At 37.1% G+C, this 17,525-nt stretch overlaps 2 protein-coding genes and 1 pseudogene across 3 annotated transcripts in view; all 3 read left to right on the top strand.

Annotated features, from left to right (window-relative positions):
* The window catches only part of LOC127956583 (proline-rich protein 5-like), a 13,855-nt gene extending 11,576 nt beyond the window's left edge, over nucleotides 1-2,279 (top strand). Inside the window, exon 7 of the mRNA XM_052554610.1 lies at nucleotides 2,217-2,279. Coding sequence (XP_052410570.1) covers nucleotides 2,217-2,279 — 63 coding nt within the window. The remainder of the gene's footprint in view (nucleotides 1-2,216) is intronic.
* The window catches only part of LOC127956256 (melanocortin-2 receptor accessory protein 2B-like), a 126,539-nt gene that overhangs the window by 79,386 nt on the left and 29,628 nt on the right, over nucleotides 1-17,525 (top strand). The window lies entirely within an intron of this gene.
* LOC127956241 (single-minded homolog 1-A-like) lies at nucleotides 4,615-15,189 on the top strand (annotated as a pseudogene).

The raw sequence follows: 17,525 nt of genomic DNA, 5'->3' as shown, positions 1-17,525 counted from the left end.
TTCTTTAACAATAGTTATTCAGGTTTATTGCATTATTTGATTTTAATGATATACAATAACACGAGTAATTTCCACACACACAACTGATAGGAGAGAGCGGCCTTTTGTTATCAACAGTGATTTCACACTAGTCTCATACAAATATGTTGTTTTGTTTCATAATTACAGTGTATATGTTTTTCTTAATTTTCTCTTAAAACTTGGAGGTGAAATGTGACAACATGCCCCGCAGGGGGGGTTCACTGTAACATGATCATATGACAGCTTAATATATATATATATATACAAGACAAACTAAAATATTTTGACAGTAAAATAATATAATAATTTATTTTAAATAAAATAATGGCTTTTTTAAAATAAAAATTAAAAAAGTCTGATTTGAGAGTTTGACAATGAACATGTTTCTCATCGTTTCTCATTAAAATTAATTAATGAAAGTAAACATTACATCGCCAATGTCATCAAATAGCATAATTTAATAATGGCATGCAGGACACATTGTAACACAGAGTAATAACTAATAAATATATATATAAATATATTTTTTAATCAACTGAATTGTATTTAAACCAAACCAAGAATCCTTATAATCAAATTTTGTATTGTAATAATCTTTCATTTAGTTGTAGTACAGGGACCCCACAACAATTAAAAACAACAGCATCCAAAAAATAAATTGAAAATAAGATTTTAAATATTAGTTATATTATTAAGTATAATAATATATATTTTTAAGTTTTAATATAACCATAACCATTTTAAATTGAACTTTTACAATAATAACAGAATAAAAATACACAAGAATAGTGAACCCCCCCCCACCCCACCCACAACCAAACTTAAATTAAACAAAGATAATAAAAACGATTACAATTATTTCATATTTCAATTGAACAAACTGAATGTTAAATAAATATATACACTAAAAATATTTTGATACAAAAGAATTTAAAGAGTGGAGGTTTGAATGTGCGTGTGTTTCCCCGCGCGGCCGCGTGATGGCGCCACTGCTCTGTGCGTCACACACGTCATCATTCAGAGACTCTTTGAGTTCAGACACATCTGAGGATGAGTTCAGATCACTGATCTGTGAACAGTTCTGCCTATGCTGGTCTTCGTGTCCTCATCCGTCTCTTGTGTGTCTTATGAGCGAGAGTTTTTCAGTATGTTCTCGTCTCTGTTAATGAGTCTCCTGTATGCAGCTCCGCATCACCAATCATCCAGAGCTCAAACAGGAAATGGCTGTGTGCTGTGACTTCCTGCGGCGCATGCCCTGTGATGACCTCCTGATAAACACACACTCACAGTCTCTCTCTCTCTCTCTCTCTCTCTCACACACACACACACACACACACACACAATCACTATTATAAATAATTATATTTAAAAAAAAACAATATCTACCCAGAACATTTTAAGATATCTTGGTTTACTAATTTCTAACAAGTAAAAGAAATATATTCTGCTAATGTGCCTTTCTTAAACTCAATGCAATTCTACACATTTCACAACACAACTTTAATTTGTTCTGTGCCTTCTTCGTTTTACTCACATTTCAATTTGACGTTTCAACAAATGGAAATAATACAGAATACATGATAATTAATATCCAGAAAAAGTATATTTTTTAATATAAATTACAATATATCAAATGTAATTTATAATATTTTTAATAATTGTCATTTATGAAAATATTAATACTTATTTAATCATTTATTTAATTTATTTTATTTAACTTTTTAATTTTTATTGCATTTTGTGATTTTTAGAAAAAAGTTTCTTTGCCATTCATTTTGAAAACAATAGTTTTTTTTATGTTTTTGGCTGGAGATGCAAACGAATGTCTAGCTGGAAGAAAAACACACACACTCTAGGAATATAAAGAGTAAAAACACACATGTAGGATGAAACCTGAACTCCACCCACATCCTCCAAACACCCAATCACACGGCCCCAGAGCTGTGATTGACAGCTCCTTCAGATTCTGAAATGAACCAATCACAAACTCCAGAGCTGAGGAACACATTAACAGCTGCCCAACACATCACAACATCTCTGACCCTTCATGTTATATGTGCTTTATAACAGCCCACATTAATGAGCCATGAACTGAACCCAGCACTGAAAGAGATCTTTTGTAAATGTAGACTGCTTTAAAGACCTTCAGTACACAGTTTTATAGCCGAGATTTTATCCTGGTTTTGCTTCTTCAGATCTTTAGGAGAGAACCAATCCAGCGTTTCATATCAGTAACACTGAGCTCAGAGCGGCCTTGAAGCTCGGCTTTCACTCTCTCTCTCTCTCTCTCTCTCTCTCTCTCTTTCTCTCTTTCTCTCTCTCTCTCTCTCTCTCTCTCTCTCTCTCTCCTCAACAGTGTGTGTTGCCATGGTAACGGTGGGATCTGCGGGTGATGATTCTGTCAGGAGACCGGGGCTAGTTGTCACACTTAAAAAAAATTTTAAAGATGAAAATGTAATTTGTTATTGCCCATTTATGTTTGTTGTTTAAAAGATTACATGTATATATATATATATATATATACACACACACACACACATGCTTGATGTATCTATGTGTGTATATACACATACAGTTGTGCTCATAAATTTACAAACTCCTTGCAGAATATGCAAATATAATAATTTCAACAAAATCAGAAATGTAAATTGCATGTTTTTTGTCCTGTCTTGAGTAAGCTATTTCACATAACAGATTTGTATATATACTCCACAAGTAATAAAAATAACTGACTTTATAAAAATGACCTGTTCAAAAGTTTTCACGCCCTTGACTCTGAACACTGTGTTATCAGCTGAATGATCCACGTCTGTGTGGTTTTGTGTTCAGTGATAGTTGTTCACGAGTCTCGTGTTTGTTCTGAACAGTTCAACTGTCTGCTGTTCTTCAGAAAAATCCTTCAGCTCCCAATAATGATTGGGTTTTCCAGCATTTCTGTGTTTTTGAACTCTTTCCAGCAGTGACTGTATGATTCTGAGATGCATCTGTTCACTCTGAGGACAACTGAGAGACTCAAACACAACTATTACAGAAGATTCAGACCCTCACTGATGCTCCAGAAGGAGAAACCATGCATTAAGAGCTGGGGCGTGAAAACTTTTGGAATTAGAAGATCAGGGTAAATTTACTTACTCTGTCTTCTGGGAAACATCTAACTATCTTCAAAATCACACACACACAAATATAAAACATCTGTGATGAGCTTCTGTGTGAAGTTGACTCTTATCTACTGCTCTGAGATCAGCGAGGTCACGTGTCTTTAAATGCATAGACGCACGTGTTTCTATTTTACCGCTGGGTTTCCCGCTAATGACAAGCGCGTATGCGCCGCGCGCTCCCGTCAAACACACACAGATTAATGTGATGATTAATATGATCCACAGATTATGAGCAGAATCCCTCTTTGTAATGTGAGCAAAACACCTCTAATAAACGAGTGACATCAGCCACAATAAACATTTAGCTAATTACCACGAATTATTATTATTACAAAACAATTTTAACTAGACCTTTATATAATATAGCTAATGTTTACATAGCCATACATTACCTTTCAACGTATAGAATTTGTTATTTAAATAAACTAGTTTAAATGCCAATTAAGATCAAATAATGATGATAGTCAAAATAAATAAACAGCATATTATAATGATAATGTTATGTTCATAAATGCTGCCTGATTATTATTATTATTATTATTATTTTATGTCCATGTGTTTGTCAGGTTATAGCCTATTGTTTCCAAAAATATCGCAATCATTTCCTGCATGTGAAAACAGCTCTGAGGTTCAGGAAAATAGGAAATAAAAAGCTGGCTGTTTTCTTGTGAAGGTGAAAGGCTTGTGTTGGTGATAAACAGATCCTGTGAGGTCAAAGTGTGTCAGCGCGCGCGTGATCTGGAGCTGATGACGATGATTTCTCTCTCTCTCTCTCTCTCTCTCTCTCTCTCTCTCTCTCTCTCTCTCAGGAATCACTTCTACAGCCTTAAACAGAAAACCCACAATCTCCTTCAAATAGCCAAATCCCGATTTTAAGAATCTCTTTCTTCTCCTCGGTTTTCTTTATGAATTATTTGTTTCGATTGTATCGTAATCTATCAATCCTCCTAAACTGGCCAAATAGCCTACATAAGAATCAATTATATATGAAATGTATAAATGTCTGTATAAAAAGACTTTTCTTTTTTTAATGAACGCATTTAATGCACCGTGATTTTTTTGAGTGTTTTAAATTGTTGTCCACGCAAATTCTTCCCGATTTGATGAAAGTGCGAATCAATAGCTTGAGTTATGTTTCGATTTGTGTTTTTATCTACAGTACACGCAGACATTGGCTCCGGCGTGCATCTGACACGCAGTGTGTAGGATCAGGGCTGTGGAGAGGATGCGTGTCATATGCACGAGAAGACTGTGTATACACGTCCAACACGTGCGCATCATTTACATGCAACAACAAAAAGTTGATTTCTGCGCATCAGTAACACGTTCTGCTGTTTATATTTGACGTACTATTTATACGCATTGTCACACACACACACACACACACACACACACCTTCAGAATCTCGAATCCTCCCACTGAGCCCCGGTTTCCACGAGACTCTGTGTCCAATGAGCGCGTGAGTGACGGTAAGACCGGACAGCACGAGACCGTTTCAGTACCTGCTGATGTGCTCACGCATAGAATAGAATAGAATAGAATAGAATAGAATAGAATAGAGTAGAATAGAATAGAATAGAATAGAATAGAATAGAATAGAATAGAATAGAATAGAGAATGAGCGGTCTGCGAATATCGTGGAACTCCTGCTCCTGAACAAAAGGTGGTGAGTAGCTGGAATGTTAAGATGTTTTCGTGAGTTTCGTTGTGAAATATTAATAAAAATAAATTATGTTGTGTTTAATTATAATGACATAATTATAGGACATATGAGGTCAGTATGTGTTAGTTTGGGCACAGTTTAACTCTTCGCATTATTGAGCAGGCTGATGATTCTTTATTCCTGAAGTTGTGCTGCATGTGTGTTCGGCAGCGGCCTGCACGGGTCAGATGTCCCGGATCTCCGTCTGGATCTGAGCTCGGTGACCGGAGCGATGAAGGAGAAGTCTAAGACGGCGGCGAGGACGCGGCGCGAGAAGGAGAACAGCGAGTTTTACGCGCTCGCCAGAATGTTGCCGTTACCGTCGGCCATCACGTCTCAGCTGGACAAAGCGTCCATCATCCGACTGACCAGCAGCTACCTGAAGATGCGACTGGTGCTCCCTCCAGGTCAGACGCTCGCTCGCGCGCTGATGCGTCATAATATACTATAATAACAGAAAAACACAAACCGCGCGGAACTTCACTGCATCGACCTAAATACACTGCTCCATGGACTAAAGCGGGTAGACATTTATTTTAACACCGCGAAAGTTACAACTACAAAAAAAAAAAAAAAAAACACATTACAGTGCCTAATTTTATGCCGTATATTGAAAAATAAAAAATAAACGAAAATTCAAAGGATCCCATATTGCTATATGTAATTCCTATGTTTTCTCAAATTTGTATTCTACTATTTTCATGCATTTAATATCTACTGCCGATCTGTCAGAGCATGTATTCTCCGAGAGAGAGAGAAATGATTTTTTGGCTATTATATCCTAAAGCCGCGTTTAAACGATGCGCTGTGCAAATCAACAGAACAATTATATCATATACAATCATAACTCCACAGGATTGTTTACAGGATCATTTATTTCGTTTTTATATTGACTTGACTTTTTAGCAAAGAAATAATGGTTCAGGTTCCTGTTGATTCACATGAATTATTGGCCGCGTGCCGTGTGTTTTAGAGGGGGATAAATAACACCTGTCCTCTACACTCTTAATACAGGAAGGGTTTTCATAGTCATCGAGGGCGAATAACCTTTAACATCCGTGGAACCCTTCAAAGGCACAAAATATTCTTTAAAGTAAAAAAAAAGGGGGGGGGGGGCGGGGGGTTAAAATGTTCAAAATGGCTCTTTTAGAAACTGTTCACTGAAACGATCTTTTGGTTCTTCTGTTGTAAAAAAACCCTTTTGGAACCTTTATTTTTAAGAATGTAGGCTACTTTTTTTTTTTCTTTTTTTTTTTCGAAACGAGAAAAAAAAACATTTGGATCCTAAAAAGATTTCCAAGTGACATTGTTTTTAAGAGTGTGAGAATCACTGACTGTGAACGATAGATAGATAGATAGATAGATAGATAGATAGATAGATAGATAGATAGATAGATAGATAGATAGATCGATCGATAGATAGATAGAAAAGGCGATGTTTTTGTGACAGAGATTGGGTTGCTCTGAGGGTCACGCGCGTGACTGCGCACCCGCCGCACTCATTAGACCGGGAGCGCGCACCGCGAGCACGAGTCACTTAAGATCAGATGAATTTCTAATTGATTCGGTTTCTTTCTTCTTCTTCTTCTTTAAACGAGCTGAACCGTCTGAGAGAAGCATGCTTTACATTAATCACGCGCTTCAATCAGAGCAGAAATCCGTGTTCATCGTCTCATGATGTTTACAAACCCGAGGAGAATACATGTTTGATTCGAGAAAATCAGATTATCAGCCGAATAATAATAATATTACAATTAACTATCAACCTTTTAACGACTCGTGTAAATAAAATCACACTTCACGTAGTTTCCTGCTTTATTCGCCTATAATTTATTTTGTCAATCTAGTGACAACAATGGAAACGTTGCCTTTTCACTTATTTTACATTTATTATAATTTACTTTAAATATGGAATATGCCAAAAAAAAATCCAGTAGGTCTAATATTTTTAATGATAAGCCTAATAATATTAATAATTATTAATTGTTAGTTGCAAATTAATATACAGTAGGCCGATAATGTAGGCTATTATAATAAATGTAATAATTATAAACTTAAATGTAAGCATTGATGCGAGTTAAAAACAAAACAGAATAATTGTTTACATTTGGTCGTTCAGTCTCCATATGATCCGAATCACCGCAATCTGCGAACAATTCCACTGATGGATCAACTCAGAGCCCAGGTGTGTGAGTGAGTGTGAGTGTGTGAGTGTGTGTGTGTGTGTGTGTGTGAGTGTGTGTGTCTGTGTGTGTGTGTGTGTGTGTGAGTGTGTGTGTCTGTGTGTGTGTGTGTGTGTGTGTGTGTGTGTGTGTGTGTGTGTGTGAGTGTGTGTGTGTGTGTGTGTGTGTGTGTGTGTGTGTGTGTGTGTGTGTCTGTGTGTGTGTGTGTGTGTGTGTGTGTGTGTGTGTGTGTGTCTGTGTGTGTGTGTGTGTGTGTGTGTGTGTGTGTGTGTGTGTGTGTGTGTGTGTGTGTGTGTGTGTGTGTGTCTGTGTGTCTGTGTGTGTGTGTGTGTGTGTGTGTGTGTGTGTGTGTGTGTGTGTGTGTGTGTGTGTGTGTGTGTGTCTGTGTGTGTGTGTGTGTGTGTGTGTGTGTGTGTGTGTCTGTGTGTGTGTGTGTGTGTGTGTGTGAGTGTGTGTGTGTGTGTGTGTGTGTGTGTAGCCTGCAGGGTCAGTTTGCCGTGAACATGTTTATTCATCTTATGAATAAAACAATGGCGTGCATTCGACTAGTTTAAAGCAGTGTAAGGAACTGTATTTTTAAGCCTGTGTATTTCTGTGAGAGGTAAATGTAGAATAAAGTTATTCATGTGTGTGTGTGAAGTGTGTGTGTGAAGTGTGTGTGTTTGTGTGTGTGTGTTCAGATCTCCGTTATTTACTTTTCTGAGCGACTGTTTGTTCACGAGCTTAGATTCACTCACAACATCGATTTGATGACTCTCTCTCTCTCTCTCTCTCTCTCACACACACACACACACACACACACACACACACACACACACAGAGAGAGAGAGAGAGAGATATAATATAAAAAATATGTATGTAATAATATACAAATCTTTTATAAAACAATTATTATAATATTAATAACAATTATAGTAATAATTATAATTATAATACTATAAAATTACTATCAAAATAGACTTGTTGTTTATATTATTATTATAACCATCTTTATGATAAATTTATAATGACAAATGTGGACTATTAAGCAGTTTTCCACTTTGCGTATATTACACACCTTAAAAGTGTTATTGTTTTTTAAATAAATAAATAAATTTATAATTGATAAACTTTAATAAATAATAATAATAATTACTGTTGTGGTAGTTGCTGTTATTATTATATATTATACATAGTTTTTGTTTATAATATAATATTAAAAATTGTTGTTGTTATAGACTATAATTGTGTATAGTGTATATCTATATTGGTAACGAGTATTATAATATTAACATTCGCTTAGTATATTGATCACGTGTTGATATGTGTGTGTGTGTGTGTGTGTGTGTGTGAGTGTGTGTGTGTTTGTGTGTGTCTATGTCTGTGTGTGTGATATATATTATTTCATGATAATGATGTGTGTGTGTGTGTGTGTGTGTGTGTGTGTGTGTGTGTGTGTGTGTGTAGGTTTGGGGGAGGTTTGGGGTCGAAGCAGATCTTTAGAAAACACAAACCTTGAGCTCGGATCTCATTTACTGCAGGTAATAATCAGCAAGATGCTCCAGGTAATATGAACACTTTATTATCATTATTATTATTATTATAATTATTATTATTATCTTTGGCTTGTGTTCATTCAGAAATAAATCAGAGGACACTGTGAAGTTAATGATTCATTTCCATGCAAATGCATTAGATCTGATTGGAAGATGATTAACGAAGCATGTTTGCAGATTGTCTCGGCGTTGGTTGTGTCTGTGGTGATGTGTCTGATGTTCTGTGATCTGCAGACGTTAGACGGCTTTATATTCGTGGTGGCTTGCGATGGGAAGATCATGTACATCTCAGAGACGGCGTCGGTTCACCTGGGTCTTTCACAGGTGAAGAGCTGACTAACATCTGTGTTTGTGCTGGTGTTCCTCCAGTGCAATCACACAGCTGCTTTCACACAGGTAGAGCTGACCGGGAACAGTATTTATGAGTACGTCCATCCGGCGGATCACGACGAGATGAGCGCGGTCCTGACGCCGCAGCCCTCGCTCCACACACAGCTCATCCACGGTGAGACCACACCAACATCTACACCTCTTTCAGACGATTCTCATGTGTTTCTACTGTAGGCGGAGAAAAATCACACAATTAGGACTGTTTTTGGCAACAAAAACTCAAATGGAATTCTAAACTTTAATGCAAAATATATAAAAAATATTATATAGAGAGAGATAATATATAATATATATAATTTTAATCTAAAATCTATTCTTATCTTTTTTAATCTAAAATCTGCTTTAAAATTTTTGTAAATAAAACAAACATTACTGTAATATAATTTCAAGCTATATTTTTAGTCTTTAAACTATTTATTTTCATTGTGACTTTTCGCAAAAAAAGTGCAAAAACATTTACAACTAAATTATGAAAAAAAATATGATTGAATATTAAAAAATCAGCATCTAGAATTTTTATAGATGTAAATATTATTTTGAAGTTTGCTGTAAAAGAATTATGTATATTATTATACACTAAAACATTAAGATAAATAGAAAAATACAATTATATCATATTTATATAACACAATAATTATAGCAGTCATTCTGTCAAAATTCCACGCTTTCACCAATTTTTCTCCAAAGCTCAAATTTTCCAAAAATTATTTCAATGCCAATTTTTTAATTTGTAATTTTTATCTCAGAAAAATATGACTAAATGAGAATCATTTCATGCATATAATCCCGACTGATGTCTGCGATGTGAATTTTGCAGAGCATGAAGCAGAGCGCTCGTTCTTCTTGAGAATGAAGTGTGTTTTGGCCAAACGTAACGCCGGGTTGACGAGCGGAGGATATAAGGTACACACACACACACACACATGGACGAACACCGCGTCAGCTGACGGTCACTAACAGAGCGTGACCTTTGACCCCGCAGGTCATCCACTGCAGTGGCTATCTGAAGACGTCTGCGCTGGACTGCTATCAGAACGTGGGTCTGGTGGCGGTGGGACACACTTTACCTCCCAGCGCCGTCACCGAGATCAAGCTTCACAGCAACATGTTCATGTTCAGAGCCAGTCTAGACATGAAGCTCATCTTCCTCGACTCCAGGTGAGCGGCGGAGAGAGATATGACCCATACATGCAATAAATAAACTAAATAAAACACGACTGCTGTTCTGTGCCTCTAAGGGTTTCAGAGCTGACAGGATATGAGCCACAGGACCTGATTGAGAAGACCCTGTATCATCACGTGCACAGCTGTGACAGCTTTCACCTGCGCTGCTCTCATCACCTCTGTGAGTCCAAATCACATTGAAATACATCCTAAAGAGAGGAATCCAAAGACATGGATCTTTATATGTGATGTGTTATGTGTGAGCATTAGGATTTTAAAATCAACTCCGAACCTGGATCCTTGCTGCAGAATTTAGCACACATTGCAGTTTGTTGAGTGTAGTTATAGAAAGCCCAGCAAGAAGTGTATTACAGTAGTCAATTTGGGAGAATACGAAAGTATAAATAAGCCTTTCGGTCACAGATAGCTAGAAAAATAATGGGCCTAAAATTGAACCCTGGGGAACACCTGTAATTTTGTGATTGTAAGAGATTGTGTTCGACTATCAAAAGCGGCACTAAGATCAAGAAGAAGAACTAGAATCGGAGGCTACAGGAAAATATATTTTATTGTATTAATTATTATAAGTTTGTATATTAATTAATTAATCAATTAATAAAACAATTATTAATAATATATGTTTTTATAATTTTATAAAAAATTATATTATTATTATTTTTTTTTTTTGCCAATAGCAATGTTAAAAAGTATTATTTGGATATACATAATTTATTTATATAGATATGTTAATGTTAATTTCATTAATAGATTTAAAAGCTGTATCTGTTAATATAATTTAATGGATGCGAGCTGACATGGACTAACAATCAACAGTTTTATTGTTATTAACTAATGTTAGCAAACATTAACTAGATAAAAACGTTTGTCAAGTACTGCAACATACATACATAAATATTATGTCTTTACATATTTAACACATGCACATACACACACACACACACACACACACACATGCAAACATACACACACACACCAATACACACACTCAAACACCCAATCAAACACACACACGCACACACACTCAAACACACACACACACACACACATTTACTATCCTTTTTCTGTCTAATTTTGTCAGATTTTGTTGTTTTGTCATTTTAAACAGTCATAATGAAATGTATGTTCCACTCTTTCTGAGCCTTACAAATGTTTCATAAATGAATATGAGTTCAGTAGAATCAGTTTGATGTGTAATGTGTGTCTGTGTCTCTGCAGTGCTGGTCAAAGGTCAGGTGACCACTAAATATTACCGCTTCCTGTCCAAACACGGCGGCTGGGTTTGGGTGCAGAGTTACGCCACCATCGTTCACAATATTCGCTCGTCTCGTCCACACTGCATCGTCAGCGTCAACTACGTCCTCACGTGAGTCACGCCAACATCTCCCTCTCAAACACACCTCACGATGGAATAAAGAACACACACACACAGGTCAAACCCAGGTCGTCTGAAACACAATACATACGGCTGTCAGACACGGTGAAAACATGCGTCTGGTAACACAAGCCTGTCAGGTGTACATTCAAGATCAGAGTTCAGTTCAGACGAGACACAGCTGTGAAATCAGAAATCAGACACATTGCACAAGCTTTGCTTTGAGTCACAGGACTCCTGTCGCTTTAAGAAAACACCTTACACATTCACTGCCCACTTCTGACCCGCTGAAACAGTCATAACTTCATATTTGTCACCTGAGACCGTACTGTGTCTGATCAGTCACTTGTGCTGAAAGAGTGTGTGAGAGATATGAGGAAGAGGCTGAATGTATTTTACAGAGACTAATCTAACTAATGCATGTAAAAAATATTAAATAATAAACAAATAAATAATAATTCAGGACAATAAACATACATATAGGAGACAGAAATCTTTTTGGCTTGAACACAAGGTTTGGGGGCGGGACCAATGTTCTAACTGCGTTAAAATATTTTAATTGTGTTGAGTTAATGCAGCCCTATATATGATGTGTATTTTGATCATTTTCATTTTTTTTGGCATTTTTAAACAGATCTGGATGCAAAAGTTGTTAAAAGTGTACTTTTTATATATATATATAAATGAATAACGTGCAAAAAAAAAAAAAATGTTTGCACTTTTTTGAAGTGTTTTTGGGCGAGCTCCAGCAGTGTATGTTGAGTGTAATCATGTGTGTGTTCAGGGACACGGAGTACAGAGGCCTGGCGCTGTCTCTGGAGCAGCTCAAGCCCAGCAAACCTGCGTTCCCTTACCCTAACCAGACCCCAGCCAAGACCCGCGCTTCTCCGTACTCTCAGGTTCAGTCAGAATAAATCATCTCAGTCACAGACGCACTCAAAGCCCTAATGCACTTTACAGATGCATGATGTATAAAATGCATATATGTTTCACTCACTATATTATCATCACTGGTTCATTTTGTGTGTATTTATTTATGTATACACCAAGGCTGCATTTATTTGCTTAATAATACAGTAAAAAACATTAATATTTCTTGAGTGCGTTTTCAAAGTTTTCTCTCTTCACTTCCTGTTTTTTAGCAGTTTCCGTTCTTCCAGCCCGAGCGCTCAGATTCCGATCGCGACAGCCAATGGGACGGCAGCCCTCTGACAGACTCCGCCTCCCCGCAGCGACTGGACACGTGTGCTCAAACACACACACACACACACGCCTCACACACACAGAGAGAGGGATGGTGGGACGCCACTAAAGCAACTCCACACGTCCATCAAACTCACGGTGAGTCAGAAACATTTCTGATTATTATCAGTACTGAAAACAGTTTGTGTTTCTCTGGAAACTGTGATGTACATCTATTCTTAAATTTGGAATCATTTAAATATATACATCTAGTGAAAAGTCTCTTCTGCTCACCAAGGTTGCATTTATTTAATCAAAAAATACATTGAAATATGATTCCAGTTAAAAACGAGTTATTTTCTATTCTAATATATTTTAAAATCTTATTTATTTATGTGATCTAAACTGTATTTTATTTTTTTATTTTTATTTTTTACTATAATAATATAATAAAAAAAATTCCAGGATTCACAGATCAGTAAAAGGTTCAAACAGCATTTATCTGAAATATAAATCTTTTGTAACATTATACATTTCTTCAATGGCACTTTTGATGGTTTTAATACTTCCTTGATGAATAAAAATATTTTATTTATTTTTTTGTTTAAGAAAAAACACAACAAAAAGATTTCTTAATTCATTAAAAATGAAAGTGTTTAAATAGTTTTGTCGCTGATGTCATGAAGTACATGAGTGTTTTCAAAAGTATCATTCTTTTATTCACAACTTTAATTTGTTAAGCCGTGAGTTACATTGAATTTATAAAAGCTAATGCGTGTTGTTTAGTTATTCCATATATACATGGTAAGGTTTCACAAAATAAAACAGAGCAAATAAAGTATAATGATGATATTAATAACAACAGTATTCTTCCACCAAACAATGTAGCTCCTCAGAGTCAGTTGTGTTTGCAACACAGTGGTTGCCGAGCAACACACAAACGTAAACAAAGGTGTTTGTTACTTTGTAGCATCAGTCAGCTGTGAACGTGGCTCAGCCAATCAGAATCAAGCACCGGAACTAACCGGTTAATAATAAAAATATCTAGAACTGAACATCTTTAGAGACACAAACACAGGAACTTCAACACGCAGATATTCAGTAAAAACGTCACGGTTTCATGAAATCTCTCCGGCAGCTCACTGGGACGAGGAGCACGTGGACGGATCTCCAGGCTCCTCGGGCGATTCGAGAGACAGTTCAGGGATTTCCCAGAGCCGGATGGGTGCCAGACCGGAGCCGATTAAAGTGGAGGACGTCTGCATGAGTGACGTCTTCTCGTCCGTCTGCAGAGGACCGCCCCGTCTCGTCCTGCACCGAGACGACAGAGACGAGAGTCCAGCCTCGCTGTCCGCTCTGAGCAGTCCCGGCTCCGACAGACTGTCCCATTACGACGTGAACACACACATGCACTTTCAGACCAGCACCACACACAACGGCACATCGGTCATCATCACCAACGGCAGCTGACCGCAAAACACCTGCTGTTTACCAGCCTGCAGCACTAAACCAGTCAGAAGAGAAGCTGAATAAATCAGCTCTCCAGTCATGTATGGTTTGGACGATATCTGTCTGAGATGCAACTGTTTGAAAATCTGGAATCTGAGGGAGCAAAAAATCTAAATATTGAGAAAATCATCTTTAAAGTTGTTCAGATGAAGTTCTTAGCAATGCATATTACTAATCAAACATTAAGTTTTGATATATTTACGGTTGGACATTTATTACATGATCATTACTTAATATCCTGTTTAAGAACGATTGATAATTTTGACCCAAACAATATTCCTGTCTATTGCTCCAAATACCTGTCTGCTTCTGTGCTGCAGGGACACATGTGATAGTGTTCATGTGTTGCTATTTACAAGCACTAGTATCAAAAACACATGTAGGTCAGAATACAACCTTAAAAAGGAAGAAATTATAGTTTGCATGATGAAAATACATTTGTTTTTGCACTGTGGCATTATTTAAGAACCTTTACTTTAATGCAATGTTTTTCAGTTTGTACAGGAATGGCTGTACTGCTTTTAATCAGTTGGTTTTACAGTAGAAGACTGTTTTGCATTGTGGCATTATTATCATATGAATTACCCGCTATCATTATTCCTAACCCTATTTACAGATTCACAGAATGTAGTTATTGCTTTTAATTTGTTAACTAAAATAAAATCCATAGTTTTTAATGGATTAAGAATGAACAAAGAAAATAAGGTTTATTGTTTGCTCCGTGGCAATATTTGCATGAGCTGAAAAAAATTTGTTTTGCGTTTCCCCTGAGTCAGTATTTTCATGTCGAACATTTTCACCTTAAATGTCTTTTTTTAAATGCAAAATCAATTAGATTTTGCAGTATTTACAGATTACAGTTGCATTGTTGTGCTGACTTTAATTTGTTGATTTTAATTTTAAATATATATATATGATTTATAGTAATCTAAATAAAATAATACAAGCTAAATGCAAGAAGAAAATCATGTTTGCATTAGTGCACCGCAATATTTTCATGTAAATTCAACCAAGTTCTCATAATTTTGATCCAAAATTAAATATATCTTGTATTATTTGCATTTCATAGTTGCATTGGTTTTATATATAAATCTATTATTTACAGTAATATAAAACAAATGATAACTGAAAAAAATATGAATGCAGAATGCATGAAGAAAACTAATTTTTTATTCAATTCACCCCAAATCTCATTATTCTGATGCAAAATCAATTATACTTTGGCATAATGGTATAATAACAAGGTGCATCACATTAAATTTGATTGTTACAAAATAAGCAGCTACATTTTCTTTGTGCATAATATAATTCCTTGAAATTTGAGGAAAATAATTTTCCTGTGGTTTTTATTAAATTCACACGTGAAATTATCAAAGCTGTCCACTGAGATTATGATTACATTTTATATACAATTAATTTAATAAATCCAAAAATGTGTGTATATTTCGGTGTTTAGAAGTATTTTCTGTCATTTCTGAGAAGAGCTTTGGATTTAATTCATTTTCTTGTACACCGTGTTCTTAAGAAAAGGTTTCACGTCATGCTGCGTCAGTGCTTTGATTTGTGCATGTGTGCAGATGTGACCAGAGGCATTTTTACACAAATTAAATGTGTGTGTGTGTGTGTGAGAGAGAGAGAGAGAGAGAGAGAGCGAGAGAGAGAGAGTGTGTGTGTGTGTATGTGTGTGTGAGAGAGAAAGAGAGAGAGAGAGAGCGAGAGAGTGTGTGTGTGTGTGTGTGTGTGAGAGAGAGATTACAGCTCCAAACCTCTACACACACACATCTATAGTCTTATTTCTCAAAAGGACAGTAAACAGATAAACACACAGCTCAAAATAATGTGATCAATTAGAATAAAGACACCCAACAAACACATAGCAATGCCCACGACAACCTAGCAACCACTAACACCACCCTAGCAACGAATCAGTGTGTTTTGTATTGGGAAGCTTCAGATATTTAATAACGACTAGTTCAAACATTATCTACATTATGTTAGCGTCCAATCAGCTGGCTCTGCCCCTGACATGCTCCGCCCCTTCGCCTGTGTCTGTCTACCCATAACCCCCTGGGGCTTCCATCATCCCGCTGTGTGTGTTGTTGAGTGTCAGTAAGCGTGTTAATGTATTCCAGCTCAGCTCCGTCTCATGGGAAGATTAATAACTAATTACTACAGGTCACTCAACCAGATGGGCTTCCTGTGTGTGTGTGTGTGTGTGTGTGTGTGAGAGAGAGAGAGAGAGAGAGTGTGTGTGTGTGTGTGTGTGAGAGAGAGAGAGAGAGAGAGAGAGTGTGTGTGTGTGTGTGTGTGTGTGTGAGAGAGAGAGAGAGAGAGAGAGAGAGCGAGAGAGTGTGTGTGTGTCAGGAAGTGATGCAGGTGTGTGTGTGTGTGTGTGTGTGTGTGTGTGTGTGTGTATCAGGAAGTGATGCAGGTGTGTGTGTGTGTGTGTCTGCTTTATTGTCAATTCTTCCACATGTACAGTACACACATACAGAGAATCGAAATTGTGTTACTCTCAGACCCCGGTGCGCACAGATAACATTAACATTAAAGCCTAAAAATCTAGATCAAAATATAAAATGTAGATACAAATATACAATAAGGGAATGTAAAAAAAGACATATGATAAAATTAAAAATAGTTAAATAAAGCAGCGCAAGGCAAAAGGCAGTTAGAGTGCAAATCAATGAAGTGAACAACGGTGCAGATAAAAGATTATTTAGTGCAAAAAAACCCAATGCTGCACAAAGTGACTGGTGCATGTCATCGTATATTAGTGGGGAGGGGGAGGGATTGGGGGAGGGGTTCATAGTTCAGTGGTGCCTGGGTCAGAAGAGGGGAGGGGGGGCAGGTTCGGGAGTGAGTTCAGCTTCCTGACAGCCTGGTGGATGAAGCTGTCCTTCAGTCTGCTGGTCCTGGCCTGGACACTCCACAGTGATGCAGCTCGACAGGATGCTCTCGATGGTGCCTCTGTAGAAGGTGTATGTGATGGGGGGTGGGGCTCTGGCTCTCCTCAGTTTGCAGAGGAAGTAGAGACGCTGTTGTGATTTCTTGGCCAGTGCTGTGGTGTTTTCAGTCCAGGAGAGGTCCTCTGTGATGTGCACACCCAGGAACTTGGTGCTGCTCACTCTCTCCACAGTCGCACCGTTGATGGTCAGAGGAACGTGCTGAGTGTGTGCTCTCCTGAAGTCTACAACAATCTCCTTCATCTTCTGCACATTCAGAGAGAGATTGTTGTCACTGCACCATCCGGACAGGCGGCTCACCTCACTCCTGTAGTTAGTCTCA

The sequence above is a fragment of the Carassius gibelio genome, chromosome B4 (assembly GCF_023724105.1).
Source record: "Carassius gibelio isolate Cgi1373 ecotype wild population from Czech Republic chromosome B4, carGib1.2-hapl.c, whole genome shotgun sequence".
Taxonomy (NCBI): Eukaryota; Metazoa; Chordata; class Actinopteri; order Cypriniformes; family Cyprinidae; genus Carassius; species Carassius gibelio.
This window is presented reverse-complemented; position numbering and strand designations above follow the sequence as displayed.